Genomic DNA, 12,666 nt, shown 5'->3' on the forward strand with positions numbered 1-12,666 from the left:
CCTGTGACTTCCGGCAAAGGAGAGCATGGCATGTAGTAGATTTGTTGGCTAGACTGAAAAGGGAGTGCAAATGGAAAAGTGTGTATTGTAGCAGGGCAGAGCTGCGATACTGCTGGTGGTTGATGGTGTGGAGGGCTGGAGCACAGAAGGCTGCAAGACTGAGTACTGACAGCAAGACGACATGGTAACAAAGAACAGAAACAGGACTGGTGAACAGAAGTAGAGGAAGTTACAAAAAAAGATAGCACTAAGGAGATGGGAAGGAATTAGTGGGACAAAAAGGGAAAAGAAAAATGAAGACTAAGAAGGCAAAAAAGACAGTGTAGAAAATCAGGGAACTGGAACATGGATTGTAATCATTTTAGGCTTTTTATGTAGAAGTTCTGTGGTGAATCTTTAAGAGAGAGTGACAAAATTACAAAGAAAACAGGAACATTGTGTGGCGCTGCCAGGGTTGGGTACTTAAATATTTCACCTTTCACAGGCATACCGTTGCATTCTTTGAATTCTCTCCTCAGTGTTCATCTACCAAATAGGATCTATTTAAGCTGACTTACTCTTTAACACGGTTCAATGAAAAGAGCCAAGAAGCTAGCAGATCTGTGTTCAAATCCTAGATTCTGTTAGACTGTAGATGAATCAAACTCTCTAACCCTGAGTTTCCTCCTTTAAAACATGAGGATCGCTTTTATTTTATCAAGGAAGACTAGATGTGGTGTAACATGTTTATGTGAATCAGGTGATATTATTAGAGCTAATCAACTCCAGCAGTCTGAAGTATGGATTTCTTTTCATAAGGCAGTGAGAAGGGCCCAAAAGACACTTTAGAAAAATATGAAATTGTATGTGATGTGGATAAATGTTAATGTTTTTTATTTTTTCTCATTTCCTGGTAGTTTGTATTGTACTCATTTGGGGTGGAGTTTGTCCAGGGCAATTTTGATTCAATAAAGGATGATTGCTAAGTGATTTTCTTCCTATGCTGGGCCTCAGCATAACACTTAGGAACTGTTCCTTAGCTTCATGGTATATAGCCTGCTTTTTGTGTCTCTCTAGGTCAACTGTTTCCTAAAGTTGTTTTTTCTAGTAAAAGAGCCAAAGTTGGATCATGCTGGTTGTGCTGCTTTCAGTAACCTTTGGGGTCTGGCTTTACCATCTTTTGTCTTTTTTTCTCTTGTGGTCAGAGTGAGCATCCTGTAACTGTCACCAGGTAAAGGATCATGCCTCATCTGTGCTTCTCTTGCTTCTGCCTCCTTGTGGAGAGAACAGAAGGCCGAGGGTCTGCTTGCTTTCCTGTGGCTCAGCTTAGAGCCATCCATCACACTATTGCATATGTGAGGGCACTGGCTCTTCACTCCGAAAACCTTTCTTCTGCACAGCCCCACTGAAGGACTGCCTGTGTTCTCCCTACTTCTTTTGGAAGGATAAACAGCAAAAAATCTTCACCAGTGCAGCTAATGTTAGAAAAAAAGACTGCCCTTTCTATTTCCACACTCTGCATTATGGAATCTAAATCTAGAATAAGATCTTCCTCAAAAAAAAAAAAAAGATGCAATTGGAATGATTATTTCGTAACAAATAGTAACAAATAAAAATTTAGTAACAAATGAAATGATTATTCAGTAACAAAATACGTTAATAATAGAAATAGGCATTAATAGAAATAGGTAGTAATTTCATTTTGTGCTTAAAGATTACTTCTGAATCTGCTTTCTGGGTAGATAGATGCTTTTAATCCCACGTGACCCCAAGGGACTTTCTCTTTTTTAGCATCCCAAAGATGGTTGTGCAGAAGAGATGGCTCCTATAAGACTCACTGGATCCTATAACTTATTCCTTTATCTCAGCATGGAAAGTTCTACAAAACCCAGCTTTCCCAAGCCTGGTCCACTGCCAGGATTTGGTCATAGCCTTCAGTTAGCCATCATGTTTTCCAGCCATGCACCTGTTCTGAGGCCTCCTACCTCTAACGGTTAGCATTCACTAGCCAGACCTCAGAGCTGACCCAGGGTCTTCCGGTATAAATGAAGACGTTTCCTTCTGGTATCAGCACACAATGCACCACAGAGAAAGGACAACACTCAGTAGGGGAAATGCCCCAAATTTAGGGCTTCATACTGTGCTTCAGTGGGCAGGGTGTTGAAGGGAACATTCTCAGAGATGAAAATAACACAGAGAGGAAGAAGAGAAGGAAAAGATGTAGGAATCAGTCTTCAGAAGTCTGAGACTGAATGTTGCTTAGAGGCACATTTTGGAGAGACAGGGAGGCTGTTCTGTCTACTATAATGTGGAAACTCAGCACTTATGCATACGTGGAAATGTATTAAACAAAAAATTATACAAAATAAAATGCATTATCTCTTGCAACATTAAAGGCACTGGATGATGACTCACACCTTCAGTTTAAATAATTTACTCCTTTCAAATTCTGCATATGCCCAAGGATCCAAATCTGCAGAACACTTTTGGTTATGAATAATGAACAATGAATTGATATATGAAACCAGGAAAATAAAGGCTTATTCAGATATACAACACCCCAGATATATAGACCATCAGCAATAATTATGTAGGCAAATTTTCACATAGTTTAGTAGTATGGGGCTTTAGTATATTTTTAACTGATAATCAATTATTGTAAATCTACCTTATTGTTTTTATAAATAAGCAATTGTATTTAAAAGTATGTTAGTAAATAAAGTTATTTTATATAAAACACACTAATATTAAGAATTTAAGTTTATTACATGATATCTCAATGAAACTGTATTTCCTTAGTTTAAAAAATTAAGGAAAGGATTAATTTTTTAAGTAAAGGAGTCTGTATTATTTAATTATAAAAATTCTGTGTGTTTTCTAAATGACAAAGCATTAGTTTATTTCATTGATAATTATGATACCAGCTATTTAAGTACACAAATATGAAAGAATTTAAGAATATTTTTGCATTTTAAGAGTATTATGTGATACATAATACAATTTTTTAGTATTTAGAGTAACTTGATAAAAATATAACTAGACCAATAATAAAATGCAGGTGTGTCTTGATTACCTGAAATCCTCATTTGGCTTGGTTTATTTTTTTTTCTATCATGATTTCATATTTCATTTACGAACAAAGTCTTTCACTGTGAAAAATGTGCTAAAATTTAGGACGGTGTTATTTCTTCAAAGCTACGAGTATGACTTCTTTCCAACCAATATGTTCTAAATTTCAGGAAGGAAATTGATAGAACTTTCATAAAACCAAAGACAGGCAGAAACAAAGTAAATAATGATGAAACTGAGCAATAGATCACCCAGAAGGAGTGCCCTCTGACAAAAACAATGTGGCATTTCAACCTCCGAGAAACAAATGGACACCCCGTCCCACAGAAGGCCAGGGTTCACGTGTCAGCATCACTCACTTCTTTATCCTTTCGCCAAAGGAAGCCACTTCATCTAGGATGTTCTGGACACTGACACATACCTCCTGGATGGCATAGATTTTATTTATAAATCCCTTTTTTTCACTGTCCTGAAACAAAATAAAAGAAATTCTGTATGAGTGAAGGTATTCCTCAGTGCTTGAATGCTTTGGGTTGTCCCACTCTTGCATTTTTAAACTTAAATAAAATTCATCCCTGTGTATATAAATGGATAATTGGAGCCCATGAAAATTCAGGATATTAAGGGATATGGGGAGGAAGCATTATGGACCTGTGCTACTATATAGGTGGTTGTAAAGCAGAAGAATCAGGTTCTATAGCTTTTGCCCTGATGAACAAAAACAATTAAGGGACTAGGGGCACAAGAGAGAGGGCAGGTCTCAGAATTACCAAACCTGGATCCTGCATTGACTGTGGACCCTCCATGGCCCTCTAGTTAATAGACCCAGTTTTTTGATCCCACCACCCATAAACCTAAGTTTGGCTATGGTTCCAGATATTTCAGCATCCGAGAATGCTGGGTGCAAATGAGATGACCTGTGAGCATTGAAAACTGCAAAAAATGACAAAGTCAACTGAAATCCATTAAGTGGACGCTTTCTAGATCAGATACACACTAAGCCTGACCTCCATCTTGAAAATAATAGTCTTATATTTATTTTATATAGTAGCATATACTACATTAGGGTTCTAACTAAACATTTTCCCCATCTTTGTATGTACTTCATTTTAAAACTTGTGTTGAATTTAAGCAAAGCTGATGTTCCAGGTAATGGGTGGGTGGGATTGAGCATAAAGCACCCGGAGAGTGGTGTAAGCCTGGGGAAAATGTGCATTTTAGACCCAGAGGGAGAAATAGTGGTGGCCTTTCACAACTGAAAATTCACTTAGTAGCCTGGCATCATAGGCACTTGCCTAGGCTGTTTGGTGGAGACCATCCAACCCTGATTCCATGACTCCATCCTTTCATGCCAGCTTGAATATCTATGGAAATGTAGATCCAATTTCATTACTTTAACTTCTTTTGAACACTTGCACACTATGCCAGAACACTTGAGACCTCATGTGGCAGTCAGTGCTTGCTGAAAGCAGCCAGGAAGCTAGAATAATAATGTCATGTTGCACATTTACATACTGACTTTTATTTCAGAAGAGTTTAAAGCACTTTACACTGTGAACACTTGGCCAGGGCTGGCATATACCTCCTGGATGGCATATACCTCCTCACCTGAGAAACCGAGGGCAAGTGAATGACAGGAGTGCATGCATCCCCCAAGGACAGGAGGGTGTACTGGGACCAAGGACATGGAGTCCAGTTTTATAACTTGATCTTTAGTATAGACACCAGTTACTTAGAGCCTTCACTTAAAATTTAATTCCCATGGGAGAAACTGTCTACATTAATCATCTTGCTTACACCAAAACAGGTTGGCAAACAATGGCGTAGAAGAGATACATAAAGCTAAGTAACAGAGTAGGAAACAATAAGCTATCCTTGGGGTCCCCACTATCTTCAAAAGTCACCCTTGACTTGAAGGGTGCAACCACTTCTTATCTTTTCTCCACTTACAGTAATAAGATGCATTAATTTCACCTATGCAATTGTACATTTTACAATAAAATTAATAACAAATGGCTCCTTCTAGTTCCTTTCATAACTACAAAGTTGGTCTGTCCTAACAATCTACATGCCCTTAGTATTCTCAATTCCCAAGCATCAGCCAAGTTCATTTATATCTATGAAGCAAAGTGCTCTTAAAAATGTTTTTCCAGGGAAAATTACTCTCTTGTGGTGCCCCCCGTGCTTTGCTTTCCCCTAGCATGTTAAATAATAAAATTTTCTATGCCTTTTCTTCCTATTGATCTAAATTTATCAGTGATTTTTATTAATGAACCTTTAGGGGTGATGTTTTCCTTTGGCCCCTTCAGTTATGGCTCTGTGAGCAGGATACCAAAAGCCACCCTGCCCTTCTGGAGATGCAGATAGAAGAGATCAGAGCCTGAAAGCCAGCAGAAAAGAATACCTTTCAAGAATCTCCAGGACCAAACTGGAGAAGAAATTAATAAAGCTCTAAACAGAAAAATGGTTTAGAAGAATACTTTGGAACAATCAGCATGGAGCTGAAGACTTGCTACAAGACACATAATGTCCAGACTTTGAGAAACCAAGGAAGACGTCAACAAAGCTATGCTGGTTCCATCTTGAATCAGGACCCTAAGATAACATCAAGGATGGGAACAGAAAACAGAGGTGGCCTTAGGTAGACCTTACACCTGGCTCCTTGCCTGGCTCCTTGCCCACAGGTCACATACTCCTCCCTCCTGCTTTTCCTTTCCCACTTTCTACTCCCTCACCCCCTCTTTACAAACCCCTGAGTAAATCTGAGTCTTTGAGATGGCTTTAGTCTGGCCACTCTCCTTCAGGTTTACCAAAAGAGATGGGCGAGCCTAACGTCTCTCTTCAGGTCATCTGTATTCCTGAATAAAAGCTGACTTCCATTTTCAGCCCCCATCCCCCAAAATATATACTATTATTATTTATATAATATTTATTATTATGTATATATATAATTTTTTCCACATACAGAATAAATCAAAACTGTAGATGAACCAGGTTGTACAATGAAGTCCATTGAGATTAAATAATGTCTTCCCAGTTCAAAATTATGAGGAAACAGTTCTTTTACAATAACAATAAAATATATAAAATACATAAGCATAACCTTAACAAGAAACGTGCAAAATCTACATGTAGAAAATAGAGATACCATGTATCTATTATGCGATACTGAATACTAAAATAATTTTTGTTTCACTTGAATGTATAGGCTTAATGCAATTTCAACCAAATCCTAATGTTTGGAGTGGAGTAAAATGGGGAGAATTTGACTAAGTGTTTCTAAAATTTGTTTGGAAGAATAAATAGGTAACTACAGCCAAGACATTTGTGTAAAGAGAAACAATGAGAAGGCATTTAGTGTGCCAGACATTTAAGTAATTAAAATGAGATATGGGCATTGAAAGAGAGATTGGTATATGATAAGACACTATCATAAAGAAGAAAGTATATTACTGGCAATTGTGTTAAATATTTGGGGAAAATTACATTAAGTCCTACCTTAAATAGGCTCTCAAATATATTTGAGGTACCCCAAATCTACCTCAATATCTACCTCAAATAGATATCCCCAAATACATTCCAGGTTAATATTTAAAAAGCTAAAAGCTAAAAATGAATTATAAAAAAGCAAGACAATATAGCTATTTACTGACATTAGAATAGGAAAGAACTTTCTAAACGTACAAGCAGTAGAAGAAATCACAAAGGAAAATAATTTATAGCAATGGTTACATAAAATCAAAAACATTAAAAACATGTCAAAAGTCATCATAAATTTAAAAGTCTTAAGTGGAAAAAGCTTTGCAGGGTCAGCCCGTGGCTCACTCGGGAGAGTGTGGTGCTGATAACACCAAGGCCACGGGTTCAGATCCCATATAGGGATGGCTGGTTAGCTCACTGGGTGAGTGTGGTGCTGACAACACCAAGTCAAGGGTTAAGATCCCCTTACCGGTCATCTTTTAAAAAAAAAAAAGAAAGAAAAAGCTTTGCAACAAATATGACAAATGATGGGATGATATTTTTAATGTATTCAATAAACATTTGGAATTTTTATTGCTGTTTTGTTTATGATAACAAAAAGAAAAACCATTAACATGTTGAGTGGGATTACTTATGGCACATATAATTAATTGATAGACTATTAATTGATGAAATCAGAAAATATTTAGAATATTTAATAACAACAAAAATGCTCATGATCTAATAGAAATTGAAAAAAAAGTAAGAAGTAAATGTGATATATAGTATAATCCTAACTTATTTTAAAATGGCTATGTTGGGAAAGAAGATGAAGGGAATGTGTCAAATAGATAATGGAAGATAATTGTACTTTCTATAATATTCGAATTTTTTGCAATTAATGTTTTACTTTTATAATCAGAATATTTCCCTGATATTCTCGAATGTTATTAAAGGAAGATGGGTATAAGAAGTCAATGAATTGGTTCTTATTGAGAACGACCTTACTGTGGTTTACGTTTTTTTAAAGTATTTTTTGTATTTTTATAAGCTATCTTATGAAATTATTATTTCTGGAATCATTATATTTGGAAAGAAGTAGAATATAAACAGACTCTCATTAAACACTGTAAAGTACTTTTCACTTAGCACATTCAATCCTCACAACCATCCTACAATGTAGTTATATTTCTCTACTCTGTGGAAGAGGAAACAGGCTCAGGGAAAAGTGACAGAGCTCGGATTGGGACATGACTGGCCAGCTCCAGAGTCTGTATTCTCCATAATACACCCAGTGAACTTGCTAGTCTATCCAGGAAGATTTCAGTTTCCACCCAGAATCCCTGTGAGATAAACAAGGAGAAAAGATTTGAAAGTGTTTAGGAACTTGTGTTGTAGACATCGTGATCTAGCGTTGAGGCGCTCATCACGCAGCTAAAATCTTCAGCAAGAAAATGAAATCCAGAAACTTAATTCAAAGGTAGAAAATGAAAGATGTGTTAGAAACTACCAGACTGAACGTCAACAATGTGGTGAGCAAATATTAAACATGGGACCTTCATTAACAGGATGTATCATTTAAGTCATCTGCAAAGACAATTTTTAGTAGATACTTTAAAATCCAAGTGCTGATGTATCATTATTGACTAAGAATTTTTAAAAATCTGCTCACTCTTAATTTTCTTTGTTTCTCCTGCACTTGCAGCACACCTCCACTCCTTTACCCCTGGCCACCAAAAGACAAAATAAAAATGGTCTGTCTGTAATGTTGGCAAAGTTTTGAAAAGCAAATGCTTTGGGATAAAAATTTTATTTTAAAATCTCTTTCATCAAATTCTATAGTCCTTCACTGTGGTCTCCAACCAATGAAGTAATTACTCTTTATATACAGTATATGACCCAAAACTGCAATGGGTAATGGAATTGCTCTGTGTTGCATTCCAATATTTCATACTTTTTTCACTAATGTTCAATACTTTATTAGTAGAGAATAAATTGGTACATTTCTTTTATTGTCGTTTTTGCTTTCCTTTATAAACCAGCTTGGATGAAGGAAATATCATAGGGTAGTTAATCATCCAAAGGCTTGGCACTGACACAGTTTTTTTTTTTTTTTTTAATGCATTATTAAGGTTTCTTTTGAAGATGTAAAAAAAAAAAATTACCCATAAAGAACAGCTATAACTATAAATCTGAGAACATGCGAGATTTATGTTGCATAACTATCTCTGATGATTCTACACAATTTTAAAAAAAGCTTTCTTATTAGATTTTAAATAGTTCAGAAAACATCAATAACTGCAAAACTTGAATTACAGTGTTTGTCTAATATTTGCCTATTTTACTGTCACACATCACAACAGAAAGTTAACTAGATTCTCCCAAAGAAGTAGCTACTTCCTTGCCTTGAGATATGTAGGAAAATCTAAAGACCTAAAGAACCAATAGGAATATCTTACATATTTGGAGAATCCAGCTCATTGACTTTCAAACCAAAGTGACAAATGCCCTCCTTCATTGATTGTGTTTTGAATGGAAACAAGAAGCCCAAGTGATGGGCATCAGGGGGTGTGTATTCTGGGACTGGTTCTTCATGCTGAACTGCATCCTACTTCAGTCATTAATGCATTTAGGGGCGCTGCCAAAGTAGTCATTATCAACCTTGTTGATATCATAGAAAATGAATCTATTGAACACCTGTGCTGTATTTATCACAGTTAGCAGGTATATAGAATATGTTTGCTGTAATATTACTATTATAAAATTAACGTTATTTCACTTTCTAGGGTGAGAGAGTGTCTTAAGCGTGAAAAGAGCTATTAAATCTTATGTTGGCATAACAAACATAAAACCAAACTGTGACAGCAAACCAGAGCATACAGTCACCTTATTATTTCTGGGAGGAAGTATTTAGGTTTGAAATACCTTCTACCTCAAAGAGCTAATCTTGATCATAATTTTGCTTCTCCTTTAAAGTCTTGCTATATATATAAAACCTCTATATAAAGGTAAGGGATAAGTTGATATTTGCTATGAGACATAATTATTTATTATAGTTTACCATTGACTACAGCTCTTTTGTGGACAACTATACCCTCACATAGCATGAAATCTACAACTGTGTTTGGAATATGTTTATGTTCTCTGTGATTTATTTTCTATGTTAAAAATGGCTTGGGGGCACCACTTTCTCTAGTTCATTTAGTAAAATGCCTTGCAGAATAGAATTCCTCTCAGATCTATACTTCTAACCTATGGAAAATACATTAGTTTGAGATACATGGATTGGATAAAGGCACACAAAGAAGTGATCAAATGTTTTCTCTGTGCCAATATTTCTTCTTTTTCAGATATAGAAAACTACTACATTTCAGCCAGAAATCTAGAATACTGAAATTCTCACAGCAAGCTGCTTGGCAACTTATAGAGTCCCTTGGCTACTGAATCTTAGATCTAAGTGTCTTACTCAGTTCTTACTACATCAAGTCTTACTCAATTTACTTGGTGCCTTGGCTCTTTTCTTTTAGCCTTTAAAAATAGGGACTCTCCATTGAGACACTAAAGGATTCTGAGACATATTTAATGTTAAGAAGATAGATGGACACCATTTAACAAGACAGTATATTTTTCTTTTAAAAGAATAAAACAGTCCTCAAAAACATCTATATATCAGGATTATGAAGGGACTAAATTTTTTTTTTTTTGGTGGTTGGATGGCTGGCCTGTATGGGTATCCAAAACCTTGACCTTGGTGTGGAGGACTAAATTAAATAATGCATGTAAAGCTTCTAGTACAATACTGGTATAAATAAATTGTCTATAATTATTATTAGTAGTAGTTATAATAAAATTATGGACACGATTCTTTAGTACAAAGAATTAAAAGTATTTTTATTCATTTTGGCTTATATGAAAAAAACAAAATTTTGTATTATTAGAGTGAATTCCCAACTATATTAAACTTTTTATGCATGTGTAGTTTTGCTCCAGATGACTTACTGTTGTCACATTTTATTTTAGAAAATGATGGCAGATTTTTTATAATGTTACATTGAAAAGATCTTTTTTTCCCCTTGTGTTGACTTGGCACAGGAGTTTTGCTTGTTTTTTTGTTTGTTTGTTTGTTTTTTGTTTTCAGAACGGCATTTACTTGGTCTTAATTTTTTGGTTCCTCTGTTGAAAGGTAGCCTTATGTGTTTCAGTGCTCATTTTCTACAGTGCAATTTGTGATTGCATTTAGATGTTCTTTGCCATGTTGGCTTAATGTTATACATTTGCATGTGACTTTAAAGGTGATTGTAAAGTAACAAGAATTTGGAGAGAAATGTTCCCAGGGCTAGACAGTACAAACAATAGGCATTTTAAAATGGGAGCCAGCACTCCAAGGGTTATGATAAGAAAAGAATGTAAAAAAAGAGGAAGGAAGGAAAGGGAAAGAAAAGATAGGAGAAAAAAGGAGAGGAAGAGAGAGAGAGAGAGAGAGAGAGAGAGAGAGATGGAAGGGAAAGAAAAAGGAGAAAAGGGAAAGGAGAACTTGGAGAAGAGAGACTCCAAAGGACAGAAGGATGAGGAGGAGGAAACATAGACTGAGGAAGGGAAAAAAAACATCCTGGATCAGAAACAAAAATGACATAAAGCCAAGGCAGATACAAAACTTGCTAACCATGTCAACTTCTACTTAAACAAAAACTAAAAACTATTTGTAAAGGCTGTACACAAACATCTAGTTTTCATTAAATATAAATGGAAATAAACCCTACAGAAAGCACCCAGGGATACAGATGTACCTGTTGTCAGGAGAGTTCCCTGAAGCCAAATTTCTTCCTGCTCAGACCCCCCCCCCAAACACACGTAGGGGCTAAGGGAGTTGTGAATCTCCCTGGTCCTAATGACTCAGGAAAACCCCTTCTAACTGTCCTGCAAGTACTTGAAAGCTCTTAAAGATTAGGACTATATAGCAATATCAAAACCTTTGACTTAATCTTATTATGAGCTAGCAAGGCCCCTAGTCTAGATAAGGGCATTATAGATTATCCCATCTCAGGCTTTGTCCCAGGAGAAGTTCTGCTTTCAGATGGACTCCAAGTGAAAGGACCAAAGAGGCCTCCTGGCTGACCTTGGCAGAAGCCATGAGACTGCTGTTCCCAAGTAACCAGAGAGGAAAATGAACAACAAAGGCTACTTTCACCCAGGACAGTGCAAGTGTTGAGATAAGAATTTGTATGGCTCATAGGGTTTTCTATAAAGTCAAAATGAACAGACTGTGGAATGGTTTTGAAAATGTGAAAGCACACTGATGATAAGAGTGGCTTGGGACTAGTGATGTCCCCTTCAACCTCATCTGAAAAACAAAGAAAAGGTTAAATAGGATGTGTTCTAAAATCCTTCTGGTGAGGTTTAGTCATTTTACTGATAGATAACCAGGGCTGTGGAATAGCCTCTGCTCCTCAGAGTCATTTGAAAGCTTATTTGAGGACATTGCTGGTGGGCGGAATTTCTCCTGCTCTCGCTTCAGTCTGTGGTTAAAGCTTGAGTGAGAATACAAAATAGAAACACCAAGCTTGTTCTCAATCCAAGTAGCAAATTCTGGGCTAGGTTTTCTTTATCCCAACTTCTAATGAAAGAGTTGTATATGCTTATGTTTGTTTTTAAAAATCTCTTTTGAAATTCTTTCATTTTCAAATATGTGCTTAAATATGGTTGAAGTTCAGATGCAGATCTGAGAGTGCAATTGAGAGCTTAGAAAAGGTTGTGGGCACTCTATAATTACAGATAATTCTATCTTTATAAAAAAAATCTATATTTTTAAAAAATTTGTTTTTTAATTGACACATACTTATGGGGTACGGACTTATATTTCAATACACACATACAATGTGTGATGATCAAAACAGAGAAATTAGCATATTTGTCATCAAAAAATTTATTGTTTCTTTGTGATGAGAGCATTTGAGCTCCTTTCTTCTAGCCATTTGATAACATACAATAAATTATTATTAATTAATCTTTTTAGAAGATGATTAGAGATTCTTAAAAGATAGAAGATGACTAGATTTTTGAATAACTGGATCTGTTGCTAAGCTTGGTTCAAATGCTATCTCCATCTTTTCCTTAGTTACATGATTTATTTATATATATATATTTTTCTTTTTTTTGGCA

General features: G+C 35.8%; 1 protein-coding gene across 16 annotated transcripts in view; it reads right to left on the minus strand.

Annotated features, from left to right (window-relative positions):
• Positions 1 to 12,666, minus strand: part of MCTP1 (multiple C2 and transmembrane domain containing 1) — a 536,345-nt gene that overhangs the window by 4,225 nt on the left and 519,454 nt on the right. For all 16 annotated transcript variants that reach the window (XM_063085528.1, XM_063085527.1, XM_063085526.1 and 13 more), the window contains one exon: positions 3,408 to 3,517. In XM_063085528.1, coding sequence (XP_062941598.1) covers positions 3,408 to 3,517 — 110 coding nt within the window. The remainder of the gene's footprint in view (positions 1 to 3,407; positions 3,518 to 12,666) is intronic.

This window comes from Cynocephalus volans, chromosome 2 (genome assembly GCF_027409185.1).
Source record: "Cynocephalus volans isolate mCynVol1 chromosome 2, mCynVol1.pri, whole genome shotgun sequence".
Classification (NCBI taxonomy): Eukaryota; Metazoa; Chordata; class Mammalia; order Dermoptera; family Cynocephalidae; genus Cynocephalus; species Cynocephalus volans.